Source organism: Danio aesculapii, chromosome 18 (assembly GCF_903798145.1).
Source record: "Danio aesculapii chromosome 18, fDanAes4.1, whole genome shotgun sequence".
NCBI lineage: Eukaryota > Metazoa > Chordata > Actinopteri > Cypriniformes > Danionidae > Danio > Danio aesculapii.
The window spans coordinates 51,887,802-51,902,939 of record NC_079452.1 but is presented as its reverse complement, the minus strand read 5'-3'; the positions used below and the strand labels follow the sequence as shown (position 1 = coordinate 51,902,939).

The window sequence follows — 15,138 nt, the reverse complement described above, 5'->3', positions numbered from 1 at the left end:
TTTCACATCCTCATGTCACACTCGCAGTAAGTTGACGATCAGTGTGTTCTGCTTCTGAAGGAATTATTACAGTCATGGTTAATAAGTGGAGCATAAACAATCTATGTTTGGATACAGAACTGGCTTTGCTGCCTTGACTTGTGTAAACATAACCCTGTGTGCTGAAAGCTTTGTTTTCTTGATTAATCTGAAACATTGTGCTTTCATGCTGTTTGATCTTGCATATTCCGTGTATCCTAAATGGGTTTTCATGGATTTTTATTTTTAGGGCAGCAGTGATTCAGAGGGAGAAAATTCCAAAAGAAAAAGCTCTCGGCAGAAAAAGAAAGAGTAAGTGTAATGGAAGTGTACAAACAGGTCTCTCGTCCAACTTTTTCCATGTGTATGTATAGATTTGTTGTGCTTATGATTTGCTTTTTGTCTTCATGAATGTCTGTATTTATAAAACATATGTTTATTTAACATTTGTATTCATCATCCATGCTTTTGCATGCGTCAAATGTCTTTTCGCTGTTTTTATTATTATTTTTTTTACATTAAATACAGAAAACACCCACTAAATGCCATTCAGTGTAACATTAGTTTAGGCTATATACCAAAATTTCTTGTTAGATATATTTATAACGAATTATGTGACGTATGACATTAAAGGGCTCTATTTAAGGATGACATTGCAGCTCAAATACTCTTTAAAGGACATTTTCACAAGAATATGGCGACACATTTCAGTGTTTGTTTTTTATTTTAGATTTTTATAATTAGTAAACGTATGCACATGTATACATCTATACCAGGGGTGTCCAGATTTAGTCCTGGAGGGCCGGTGTCCTGCATATTTTAGCTCCAACCCAAATTAAACACCCCTGAACCAGCTATTCAAGCTCTTTCTAGGTATACTAGAAACTTCCAGACAGGTGTGTTAAAGGAAGTTGGAGCTAAACTGTGCAGGACAGCGGCCCTCCAGGACCGAGTTTGGACACCCCTGATCTATACTTTGTATTATAGAACCTTTGGCATTTTTCTCTCTTCTGACTGCCTTTATCAGACTCTCTCAATTTTATTCTCATTTTTGATAGTCATAAAAACACATGACTATTCTCATCTTGCTGTTTGAGCAATGGGAATGCCATAATGTTGTGGTTCTCTCCAATAGACACTTGTTACATTTCCGGATTTCTCAGTAACAGAGGACTTCATAGTTGGGTAAACTTATAGCACAGTGAATCAGAGAGTACAACAAATAATTTTTTTTACAATCTTATTTGCTGATATAATAAAAGAAAAATGCCACGATAGTGTAATCAAGACTTTCAGAAAAAGGATTTTAAAAAATTGTATGAGACTAACGGCAGCCAAAGGAGAGAATACCATCAGATTTACTCTCAGCCCCATAGACACTGCATTAGAAACACCTCATACAAGCGGTAATTCGTTTTTTTGTAATTTGACGCAAATAGGATATAATACATTAATAAATGCATATAAGTGCTCATACGTTTTAAAAATAAAAATAATAAAAACTTTCAAGATTTAAGAGTATAATGACTGTTAAACACGTCATAACACTCTTGTAAAAAGGTTCCATTCGTTTCTTCCTAAGTTTAGCCAACTATTTTGTTTTCGGACAAACCTGGATATGTGCAAAATGTCCATTTGTCATTTTAAAACTTTTATATTTTGCTTCAAACAACTGTATTAACTAGTGCTGTGTGATTTGGGGAAAATATTTAATTGTGAATTATTATTATTATTATTATTTTATAATTTTTTTTTTTTGTCATATTGCGATTTGATTTGTGACTTTATTTTGTAGTCAAGCTTCAGCTCAATAATCTGTAAGTCTAGGCAACAGTTCTGCGACAGCTCTTAAAAATGACCTGTTTTTGTTCAGTGTCTAAAATTTTATTCTAAAATAAAATTCCTATATTACCAATGCTGTTTTTTTTATTTTATTTTAATTTTTCTGTTAATGCTTCTGAAGCAGCATATGCCATTATCCCACTTGTCCGCGCTTTCCTGTTTGTTTTTATTGTGGGCGTTTCACATAGTTCATTTGTGCAATTCTGATTTGTCAGAACGAAAGTGTGCTCACTCAATTAGCTAGTAAGACTGTCATACATAGACGGCAGTCACACATTTGCTCTGGGTGGCGGAAATAAAATAATATTTCATATCGCAACCTCTTGTGATGAACTAATCGCAACATTTCAATTTCGATTAATTGCACAGCCCTAATATTAACGAATTTGTCATTAATAAGTTTTAATTTTTTTCGAAAATCACTTATTTTATTAACATTTTTTAGCATTTTAATAAGTACATGTTATAACAAGTAGTTTATTTTTGAGATTAATATATCTGTTACACTGAATGGCGACAATTATTATTTTTTTAAATGTAGTACATTAGTTTTGAGTAAACTCTCCATCAGTAGTTTGAGATCGGTACAATGTTTTTTTGTAAAATGTAAACTTCTGTTTAGCAGCGGTGCACTAAATCAAAAAGTGATTAAAAGTGACAGTGAAGGCATTTAGAATGTAACAGTTTTGTAAATATTCTTTTAATTTATTAAATGAATAATTATTAGAAATAATAATTATCAATGATTAATCATTATTATTAGGATGGACGCCAATATTAGATTTGTGTAGGATCATATGACACCGAAGACTCACGGCGGTTAAAAACAAATAACATAAAAAAAATTAAAATAATTTCACAGTATTACACTTACTGTGTTTTTATTCAAATAAAAACGGTCTTGGTAAACAGTAAAAACTTCGTTACTAATTATTACAGAACCCAAACCTTTTTAAATGCTAGTATAAATGTGTGCCGAGTAATCAATGAAACGGACAGACTTCAGCTTCACGTTTGGTCAGCAGTTAAAGCTATTAGAGGTCCAGTAGATGAACCTGTGGTATTTCTGTGTTGAAAGAAATACCTGGAAAGATGATGACTCAAATGACGAAGAGGATGTTGAGGAAGAGACCAGCAGTTCAGAGAGTGAGCAGGAAGAGAAAAAAGTTAGATCCAGACGACTTCCTGCTAGAAGGTAAGAGTGTAGCGAAGCCTGGCCTTCAGACAGCACATCCTGAAAAAATAATAAGCTGTCTTTTATATACGCAAAACGATGAGCAAATTATGGGCTCGTTTTTAGTTGATATGCTTGTGCTAAAAAATGGTGTGAATTTTTATTTATTTTTTGGCTCTGTCATAAATTATCGCATGGACCCTAAATTGATAAAGCATGTGTTCTGTTTCTGGCATAATGATTCATGGATGAAGTCAAAATTATTAGCCGTTTTGTGAATCTTTTAAATATTTTCCAAATGATATTTAACAGAGCAAGGAAAATTTCACAGTATTTCCTATAATATTTTTTCTTCTGGAGAAAGTCTTATTTGTTTTATTTCAGCTACAATAAAAGCAGTTTTAATTTTTTAAAAACTATTTTAAGGTTAATATTATTAGGCCCTTTAAGCTATATATATTTTTTTCGATTGTCTGTAGACCAAACCACTGTTATACAGTAACTAGCCTAATTAGCCTAATGTCTAACTACTCCAATGAACCTAGTTAAGCCTTTAAATGTCACTTTAACCTGAATACTAGTATCTTGAAAAATATCCAGTAAACTATCATAGATATATACACTAGATATCACATACGGACCCTGATCGTGCGTCAATATCCCACATAGCAATAGCACCCCTCCCAGGACAAATGTCATTCAACCGCAATTAGTTAAGACTAAAGCCAATGTGAAGATGCTGGACTTTAGCGCTGTGTATGTGTGTAGAAACAAGCAAACAAAGAATACAAAGCTCCAAGGCATTATATTTCATAGGTAAGAATTATTTGTTTTGCGTTTTTGAATGTTACGAAGTTTCGTGCTAAACACGGAACATTATCGATGATAATATGGACACTTACTGCACTGATTATAAGGCAAAGTAGCACCAACTCGCAGTAAATATTGGGCTTATTCTAGTTTTGTTAAATAAAATAAGCAAGCAATGTAAATGAACAGTGACAACAAGATGCTGCGGTGCTAGAAACTTGTATTGTTGGATGTGAACGAGTCGTTCATAACGGAGATTCATTCACAAACGAATCACTTCCTCTGTTAGAATGAGAACGGAAAGCAGGACAGGGGGTGCGTTTCAGCATACGGATAAGATCAAATTTAACAGGTAGGGAGGGTAGAGATTTAACATCTTTCTCTGGATGACCACAGTCCTCCACTGCAACTTGGTCCATCATTCATTTCAAAGGAGCGCTACCCTGTACTAAAATGGCGGCTCTATTGATGCATTCCTTCCAATAGACAACAATAGCATAGGTGACATCTAATGTAAATATGATAAACTATTATGTACTGTCATCATGGCAAAGATAAAATAAATAAGTTATTGGAAATTAGTTATTAAATCTATTGTTTAGAATTGTGTTGAATAAATCTTCCCCCAAAAAATTGGGGAAATAAGTATACAGGAAGGCTAATAATTCTGACTTCAACTGTATATATTATAAGCCAAACATTGATTAATGCATTTAATGTGTGGACTCTTAGATTGGCTTTAAATGTCTGACAGCTGTCTCAAGGCTACTGGCTCATGAGTAAGGCTGATAGGCGGGAAAATCAATCGCTACACTAGTAAACGCATCCGGGACATTGAGCGAAGGGCGGAAAGACTAGCAGATTGAAAGAGCGCGTGTATATATTTGTTTGTGTTTATCTTAGACCACAGACCAAATCATCTGCTAGTAAACAGTCACAAAAGGGACGGAAACAGAGGAAGCAGGAGTCCTCAGATGAAGATGATGACGATGACGATGATGATGAGGACACTCCAAAAAGACAAACGCGACGGAGGGCTGCTACTAAAGTCAGGTGTGGCTTGTTCTTATGAAGAGTTGTTTGTAGATTGTGTGCATACTACTGAATGCCATACTACTGTTATTTATATATTTAAAAATGCACATCATACGTTTTTGAGGGTTTTTATTTTTAACTAGATTTTAGTCTAGTCTTTTTTTTTCATCGATATTTAATATTCCATGTGATGGCATTTGTCTCAGGATCCTCTTGTCTTAAACAATTGCAAGCACATTTTTTTTGGCCATATTTCATTAGTGAACAAAGTACTTCTATAAAAAAACATCTTTCAATTTTAGTATCAAATATGATGTATCAACCTAATGCATTTTATTGCATTGTTTTTTTATTTAGTCCTCATAAGTTGGTCTGAGATGTTTCTTTTGCTCCCACAATTATGATAATTATGATTTGTATCCTCCATATTACACAATAGGAGCTTTGATATTTGATAAACACAATATTCAATACTAAAGACACTTCACTGTTCTCTGAATATGAGGCTTTACACAGTTAAGTTTTACACCACATGGCATTTTTAGAGAAATTGTGTGGATGTATGTACAAATATATGAGTAAATATTTACTTATTTATTCACTTGTTTATTTAATTACTTGCATATATACATATATAAAACAAAAGTAGCATGCATCCATATAGTTTCTTTATACACTCACTGGCTACTATTGGGTACACCATACTAGTATCGGATTGGACCCCCTTTTACATTCAGAACTGCTTTATTCCATCGTGGCATAGATTCAATAAGGTACTGGAAATATTTCTCAGAGATTTTGGTCCGTATTGACATGATAGCATCATGCAGTTGCTGCAGATTTGTTGGTTGCACATCCATGATGCGGATCTCCCGTTCCACCACATCCCAAAGGTGCTCTATTGGATTAAGTTCTGGTGACTGGGGAGGCCTTTTGAGTACAGTCAACTCATTGTCATGTTCAAGAAACCAGTCTGAGATGATTTGCGCTTTATGACATGGTGTGTTATTCTGCTGGAAGTAGCCATCAGAAGATGGGTACACTGTGGTTATAAAGAGATGGACATGATCAGCAACAATACTCAGGTAGGCTGTGGCGTTGACACGATGCTCAATTGGTACTAATGGGCCCAAAGTGTGCCAAGAAAATATCACCACATCATTACACCACCACCAGCCTGAACCAATATTAGGAGGCAGGGTGGATCCATGCTTTCATGTTGTTGATGCCAAATTCTGACCCTACCATCCGAATGTCTCAATTGGTACTAATGGGCCCAAAGTGTGCCAAGAAAATATCACCACACCATTACACCACCACCACCTGCCTGAACCATTATTAAGAGGCATGATGGATCCATGCTTTCATGGTGTTGATGCCAAATTCTGACCCTACCATGCGAATGTCGCAGCAGAAAGCGAAACTCTTCAGACCAGACAACTTTTCTCCAATTTTTAATTGTTCAAGCTTGGTGAGCCTGTGCCAATTGTAGCCTCAGTTTCCTGTTCTTAGCTGAAAGGAGGGGCACCCGGTGTGGTCTTCTGCTGCTGTAGCCCATCTGCCTCAAGGTTTGATTTGTTGTGTTCAGAGATTCTCTTCTGCATACCTCGGTTGGAATGAGTGGTTATTTAAGTTATTGTTGCCTTTTCTATCAGCTTGAACCAGTCTGACCATTCTCCTCAGACCTCTGACATTAACAAGGCATTTGCGTCTACAGAACTGTCGCTCACTGGATTTTTTTTTTCTCTTTTTTGGACCATTCTTTGTAAACCCTAGAGATGGTTGTGCATGAAAATCCCAGTAGATCAGCAGTTTCTGAAATACTCAGACCAGCCCATCTGGCACTAACAACCAAGCTGTGTTCAAAGTCACTTAAATCACCTTTCTTCCCTATTCTGATGCTTGGTTTGAACTGCAGCATATCGTCTTGACCATGTCAACATGCCTAAATGCATTAAGTTGCTGCCATGTGATTAAAGAGCTGTTGGACAGGTGTGCCTAAATGATATATATATATATATATATATATATATATATATATATATATATATATATATATATATACACATATACATATATACACATACATACATACATACATACACACACACACACATATATATATATATATATATATATATATATCCTTTTTATATCCTTTTTATATCTGGATAAATCTTGTTTATATGTTTTTATTATGAACGTTCTTATTTGTGATCGAATTGTGTAATATAGCAATGAAATTGTATGTGTTACAGTTACAAAGAGGACCAGAATGATTTCGAGACTGACTCTGATGACCTTATTGAAATGGCAGAAGGGGCTGAAGAGCAGCAAGATGATGACAGTGAGACCATTGAGAAGGTCCTCGACACTAGGACTGGAAAGAAAGGAGGTAAAAGACTTTAGGATTTTCTGTTCATCCTAATATTCAGTATCATAAACTTAGTAATAAACACCAGCTATTGTTGTTATTAAAGCCATTCTATTTTTTTCTAATCTTTGATATAACAGCTACCGGAGCTTCCACAACTCTCTATGCCATTGAAGAAAATGGGGATCCTGGAGCAGACTTTGACCCGGAGAAAGAGGAAGGAGAAACTCAGTTCCTCATCAAGTGGAAAGGCTGGTCCTACATCCACAACACCTGGGAGAGTGTGGATTCCCTCACTCAGCAGAAAGTCAAAGGCATGAAGAAGCTGGAAAACTTCAAGAAAAAAAATGAAGAGCTTAATGCCTGGTTAGTGCACGCAAGAAATACTCGAAATTGGCATTTTGAATCATCGTCCAATCAAGAATGCCATTTTTACTTAGGCTTAGTATTGTGACTTATTTGCAGATTAGATTTTTATTCATATTATTTCTATTCAATTATGATTTCAAAAGTATTAACCATAACTCTGAATCAATATGGTTTTGTTAAATTGAAGCAAGATTAATGTTGAAGTATTATTTTGGTAATCCTTTACAATAAGATATTATTAGTTAAAGAGCCCATATTATAGATGAAATAGGGTCATATTTAGGTTGTAAGGGTCTCCAACAACAGTCTAATATGCATGCAAGGTCAAACAACACTTTGATGGTCTTATAATATGCATTTATTTTTACCTAATTATCCCAGCGACTCCCATATGAATCGTTCAGCGATTCATTTGTACCCAAACTCGTCCTCAGCGCGAAGCTAATCTGCGCTGATTGGACCAATGACAGGCTGCTGCGATTGGTCGACGACACTGACAGGCTTCAGGGCGAGACAGAGTGAAATGCCCAGCAGATTATCAACAATATAAAAGTAGTCACAGTGTACACACGCTTCATAGTGGATTTTGGCTGCCAGTGGGTGAATGTAAATACAGACGATGGACTAGAAAATACTGACGACTAACTATTTTATCAAGCAAAAAGTCCAAGAACTGGCGAGGATATGTCCTAGCAGTCTACTTGCTCTTTATACACACACGCACACACAGGGCCGGCGCGTCCAGAATAGAGACGGCGCGGCGGCGACACCTCCCTCCCCCTCCGCGTCCTCAGTTACATCCGCGATTTCAACCGCGACACCCCCCAACCCCCCCCCCCCCCCCCCGGTCCTCATTTTACAAACGGGTCCCTTTGATCACCCTTTGCCTAGAGCTTTACCCTATTCAGAGACACACACACACACACACATCAACCTCCTAAGAGGAGACACTCACACAAACGACCGTCCTCAGAGGAGCCACACACACACACACATTACACACACACACACATAGCTGACTATCCATAAACAAAGCGGCACGCGTCGCGTTTTCAACGTAGCTTTACACGCGATATGAGAATATAAAGAGTTAACCTGATACAGCACACACGGTTACAAGTAACAAAACACAACTAAATGCATAATTTGCAAGCTAGAGTAAACAAGGCAACAATTTTAATCGCACGTACTTACACTGGTGAAATGGGGGAAGAAACTGATTCATGATCCACTGATCCTTGTTCTGACAGTCTTTACTGATCCTTCCTTTAACAAACTGATGAAGTCTTCTTTGTAAGCAGGTAGTTTCCAGAGGCTCTCGATCTGCTCAAGGCTAGGCTATATGCTAAGGTTTCATCTTTGGGTGAACTGACAATAATCTCCATCTGCACAGCGTGACTTCATTCTACCAGTGTCTGTGTGTGTCTCTGTGTGTGTGTGTGTGACTTTTTTCTGTTAGTGGGCGGGGCCGCAGGTTTCAAATCTCCCGGGCTTGCGCGTGCAACTACTTGTGTTTCGTAGCTGCGTCATCGCGAAACACCTAATAACTCGTTATCAAGACGACTCGTTTGAAGCACTATGAGTCGACTCTTTTATAGATGAATCAATAGTTTTAAACACTGTAAACTTACAGATTTAAGCCTTAGCTGGATATTTCACTTCACTTAGAGCTGTGTGACACACTACATGGAAGGGCATTTTCAAAAAGCCATAATATGGGCTCTTTAATGCCAGTTAATGTATTAACTAACTTAAGCAAACGATGAACTATACGTTAATTATGATATGTTTAATGTTAATGAATAAAAATAAAGTTGTTCATTGTTAGTTCATGTTAGCTCATGGTGCATTAACTGTTAACAAGCATACATTTAGATGTTAATAATGCATTAGGAAATTACCTAATATTAACCGATTACTAAATGCTGTACAAATATTGTTCATTGTTTGTTATTCATTGTTCATTGTTACATAAACCAATGAAAACGTATTGTAAAGTGTGACCAATAATTTTTTTTATGTAGTCCTCATTTTTCAAGCCTTAGCTCTGACTTCAAGCATGCATAAATTACTTTTACATTTTTTTCAAAGGTTGAAAAAAGCATCCCCTGAAGATTTAGAATATTACAACTGTCAGCAAGAGCTCACAAACGACCTGAGCAAGCAGTTTCAGATAATAGAGAGAGTGATTGGTAAGTCTTATCTTAACTCTTATTTCTGAAAAACTACACTTCTGAAAGCTGTGTTTTTCAAATAGATGTTCCTTAAAGATGTTCACGCCAAATGAGAATTCATGTATTTGCATGAGTAGATTATGAATATGAAACATGTGAAAAGAGATGAATGTCCGCTGTCCATAGCAAGAATGATCCATTTGTCACCAACATGAATTTACATGGGTTGCATATTTTATGTTAGTGATAAAAATTGAACACAAGTGAAATGTTTGCGTTGAGTGAAAAACATCTCATGAGTAATCTAGAGCAAATGACGGTGAGGAAATGGAGTAAAGTAAACCAAAATATTTGCCAAATGATGTTTAACAGAGCAAGGAAATTTTCACAGTATGTCTGATAATATTTTTTCTTCTGGAGAAAGTCTTATTTGTTTTATTTTGGCTAGAATAAAAGCAGTTTTTAATTTTTAAAAAACATTTTAAGGTCAAAATTATTACCCCCTTTAAGCGATTTATTTTTTTCCAATAGTCTACAGAACAAACCATCGTAATACAATAACTTGCCTAATTACCCTAACCTGCCTAGTTAATCTAATTAACCTAGTTAAGCTTTTAAACGTCACTTTAAGCTGTATAGAAGTGTCTTGAAAAATATCTAGTAAAATATTATTTACTTGATAAAATAATCAGTAAAATAAGATAAAAATAAAGATAAAATAAATCAGTTACTAGAAATGAGTTTTTAAAACTATTATGTTAAGAAATGTGTTGAATAAATCTTCAATAATTCAGGGAGGGGGGTAATAATTCTGACTTCAACTGTATATAAATGGAACATAAGTTCATATTCAAACATAATTTTTTTCTGATGGCAAAGCTAAATGTAGTATTGTAATGTCTCTTAGAAACTAGACATGATGTATTTATTATCTATAATTTGTTGTATTAACAACATACAAACAACATACAAAAAAAAAAACTAATCGTGAGGATCTAAAAGTATTCACTATGCATTGAAATAATGACCCTATAATTTATCATTTCATATGTTATTAAAACAATAAACATTTAACTTAGTGCCATCTCTGTAACATTGACTCTATATCATTCGTTCAATTGATTCATTCAAAAAGACTTGAAAAGAGTCAACTGTTGAATGAATCAATTAAATGAATGATATGGAGTCAATGTTACATACCTTTAATTCCTTTTAGACCTGTCAATTTTACCAAATTTTTTAGTTTTTCATGTTTTGGACGGTATTCTTTGAATGTTTTATTAAGATCAGTTATTAATTATCCCTTTTTTTTCTCAATCAGCAACAAGAACAGGCAAATCACAAGCAACTTCAGACACTCCTTGTAAGTTTCATAAGTTTCTTTGTTTTCGAAATCTCAGAAGTAGATTTCAGATCTACTTTTTCCGTGGGGATGTTTACTACTTTAATCATCGCCTGATATGTTTCAACAGCTCATAAAAGTGGCTCCGGTGAGCCTGAGTACCTGTGTAAATGGATGGGTCTGCCTTATGCTGAGTGCACATGGGAGGACAGCGCTTTAATCAAAAAGAAATTTCAGGCCTGCATTGACAGTTTCCACAACAGAAACAGCTCCAAGACTGTCCCTTCCAAAGACTGCAAGGTGAGTCTGCGCAGATGGAGCTTTGATTTCTTCTTATCACTGTTAAGTTTTGGGAAAGGGTGTTGAAGCAGTGCGCTAGTATGTTATCGAAGCCCTGTTATCTTTTTCTGTTTAAATTGAAGGTGTTGAAGCAGAGGCCAAGATTTGTGCCCTTAAAGAAGCAGCCATCGTACATTGGAGATGAGAATCTTGAACTCAGAGATTACCAGTTAGATGGAGTGAACTGGCTGGCACACTCCTGGTGCAGGTATGCAACGCACCAGAGGTGTTATGAGTGTGAGGTGTATGATGGTGTGTGTAAATGGGTGTTTCCCAATACTGAGTTGCAGCTGGAAGGGCATCCGCTGCGTAAAACATATGCTGGAATAGTTGGCGGTTCATTCCGCTGTGGTGTCCTCTAAAATAGAGACTAAGCCAAAGGAAAATGAATGAATGAATACAAACGTTTTAAGGGGTTAAACTTTGAACCTGACTTCCAATCTAAAGTTTAGATTTGTTCGCATATTTAATGAAATTATGTCTTATTTGTATGTTTAAACATAACCTTTTTAAAAATGTAAAAAAAAAAATTGCTAAAAATAATACAATTTGGCAATATGGTGATTATTAATTAATTATCTTTTTCCCATTCATCCAAAAAGTCTCAGGGCTCTATCATACACCCAGTACAATAAGGTGCTGGATGTTTTTGGCGTGATTTGTTGCAATTTTCAGACCAGTGCAACCCTAATTTTCACATTTTGTGCCACGATGTTTATAAAGCAAATCTAATTGCGCCACTTTGTGAACTCATAGGTGTGCCAATCTATAAAGGACGTGTGCTGAGGCGCATTGTTGGCACATTGCTGTTTTGAGAAACTGAAATAGATCATGTCATTGACATAAAGCTGTAAAGTCCAGCACAGAGCATGTTAGTTATGTGCCTACACAGGTTCAAACGCTTACACATTGCTGATTACACAGATCATATACAGCAATACACAAATATCTTCACATATGAAAAAAATAAAGGATTAAAATGTTACAGAAATGTTCTCCATAGATATAAAAGCCACTACCTCCATGCCTTCATGTGTGGGAGGCTTTTTTCAGTTTATTGATGATTGTTTGCTTTTGTATAATGTTGTTATTATTATTAGCAGTATTATTTATTATTTGCATATTTATATTTGTTTTAATAAAAACAAGTTTAGATTTGTCCACCTGATGGGTTTTGGAGACGTATGCGTCACCATGTGGGGCATAAGAATAGGACGTGTGTTTTGATTTTTTTTGACCACAGTTTGTTATTATTGTTCATTTATTCATTTTCTGGAAATTAGAACTGACTTTTAGAAATGGTTTTGAAACAAATCTTTGTAATTAACAAATGCAATTAAATATGTAGGCTGATGGATGTCTTCAGTAGAGTGCGTTCCTTAATCCACGAAAGGAGTGAATTTAAAGTAAATAGAAAGTAAAGAGGCTGAATGAAGGAGGCTCAATCTTTATCCTCGCGCAGATAGTCTGTTTAACTGTTTTCTCATTAGCAAAGTGTTCAGTTTTTCTATTCAGTTTATCCACTTACAAAGTCCATCATGTAAATACCAAATGCACCATGGCGCAACGCTACTGACTCCTAAAGGGAATGTGAGATGAGACTGATTGGTTTAATGCACGTTATGCCCAAAACACGCTCATAACTCTTTAAGAGAACAAGCACAACCCTGTTAGACCATGTGCCACGGCACAAACCATATTTTTCTGTCTTAAAAATAGCAAAAGTGGATTTGGACACACCCTTAATGCTTTTGCGGCATGCGCTTTAGACTTGATCGTTAAAATAGAGCCCTCAGACTTTCTGTGCATTCGGACTTCAAGTTTAATTAAAAATATTATTAATTTAATTATTAAATAATCAACAGTATTGACATAAAAAGAATAATAAATATTTGCAGTACACGCATGGATACAAGTTTTGGTATTGGATGCAATTAATTAAGATAAATCATTTGATAGCTTTAATATAAAATGCTACCTGGATGCATAATTAAATATAAATATTCAATCTAATTATATCTTCTTCTTCTTATTATTATTATTAATTTTATTATTAGTTAAAATAAGATTCATTATAAAAAAAAGAAAACAATCACGACAACCTTATCCTATCATTTGAATACAAAAATTTGTAGTGTAAATTTGTAAACAAAAAATTAGCCCCCTTGTAAAACAAATATTTCAATTAAAGTGATGTTTAACAGAGTAAGGAGGTTTTTCAAGGTATTTCCTGTTATATTTCTTCTATGGAGAAAGTGTCATTTCTTTTAGTTTGGCTGGATTAAATATAATAAAATAAAAAAAACAGCTTTTGACAATATTATTAGCCCCCTTAAAATGTATTTATTATTATTATTATTATTATTATTATTATTATTATTATTATTATTATTATTATTATTATTATTCTTCTTTTATTATTGGCTAAAGAACAAATTACTGTTGTCAAATGACTTGCCTAATTAACCTTTAAATTGCACTTTAAGCAGAATACTAGCGTACTGCAAAATAACTAGTCAAATATAATGTACTCTCATTAAGGCAAAGACAAAAAAAGTGATCAGAAATTAGTTTTTAAAATGAAAAATGTTGTATTTTCATGTTCTTGATACTAGATAACTAAGTGTACATTTTTGTCTGCTCATATTAATATTGAATTAACTGATCTCTCGTTATCCACTCTCTGTTTTGTTATGCAGGTGTAACAGTGTTATCTTGGCTGATGAAATGGGTTTGGGAAAGACCATTCAGACGATCTCCTTCCTCTCCTACCTTTTCCATCAGCACCAACTTTACGGCCCCTTCATTGTGGTGGTGCCCCTTTCGACCCTCACGTCCTGGCAGAGGGAGTTTGACACTTGGGCCCCGGACATGAATGTGGTGGTTTATCTGGGAGATGTCACAAGTAGAAAGACAGTAAGACAACCTAAAAATAAAATAATGATAAAACTAGCGATACTAGAGAACTGATGTGATCTGCGGGCCGCCATGCTGTATTGCAAAAGTTGTGTTCTACCAAAGACTATAAAATAGGAACTTTGACACTCCATTCGCGATTATTATTATTATTTTTTTCCAAAACTAAACATTTAGTTTGTAGTTGACTTTGAGATTTGTAACTATGCCTAAACATGCACGGCACACTGACTATTTAAAAAAATGAACAAGCATAATAAGACCACTTTAAAGGAAGTTGCTCTCATAATTCACATAAATCATCATGGGATGTAGGAGGAAAGAAGGTGAATTACAATTTCTTATCATTACAGATCCGGGACTATGAATGGATCAATCAGCAGACAAAAAGGATCAAGTTTAATGCACTTTTGACCACATATGAAATTCTACTGAAGGACAAGGTATGAGAACCACATCTTTGATTTAATCGTTTGTTGTCGTTTTTCAATAATCGGACACTGAGTTGAGTCTTGTTGTGTGTGTTCAGGGAGTGCTGGGGAATATAAACTGGGCTTTCCTTGGAGTTGATGAAGCTCACCGGCTTAAGAATGACGACTCGCTGCTATATAAAACTCTGATCGACTTTCGATCCAATCACAGGCTGCTTATTACTGGGACTCCTCTGCAAAACTCGCTCAAAGAGCTGTGGTCCCTGTTGCACTTTCTGATGTCTGACAAGTAGGTACTCACAGTTAGGCTTACG

At 35.2% G+C, this 15,138-nt stretch overlaps 1 protein-coding gene across 3 annotated transcripts in view; it reads left to right on the top strand.

Moving 5' to 3' along the window:
* Window positions 1-15,138, top strand: part of chd2 (chromodomain helicase DNA binding protein 2) — a 58,473-nt gene that overhangs the window by 8,564 nt on the left and 34,771 nt on the right. For 2 of the 3 annotated variants that reach the window (XM_056478901.1, XM_056478900.1), the window contains exons 5-16: window positions 269-330; window positions 2,939-3,055; window positions 4,748-4,897; window positions 7,138-7,274; window positions 7,394-7,619; window positions 9,714-9,814; window positions 11,118-11,159; window positions 11,269-11,438; window positions 11,561-11,685; window positions 14,177-14,393; window positions 14,747-14,836; window positions 14,923-15,113. In XM_056478901.1, coding sequence (XP_056334876.1) covers window positions 269-330; window positions 2,939-3,055; window positions 4,748-4,897; window positions 7,138-7,274; window positions 7,394-7,619; window positions 9,714-9,814; window positions 11,118-11,159; window positions 11,269-11,438; window positions 11,561-11,685; window positions 14,177-14,393; window positions 14,747-14,836; window positions 14,923-15,113 — 1,628 coding nt within the window. The remainder of the gene's footprint in view (window positions 1-268; window positions 331-2,938; window positions 3,056-4,747; window positions 4,898-7,137; window positions 7,275-7,393; window positions 7,620-9,713; window positions 9,815-11,117; window positions 11,160-11,268; window positions 11,439-11,560; window positions 11,686-14,176; window positions 14,394-14,746; window positions 14,837-14,922; window positions 15,114-15,138) is intronic. The other variant, XM_056478902.1, reaches the window with a different exon arrangement.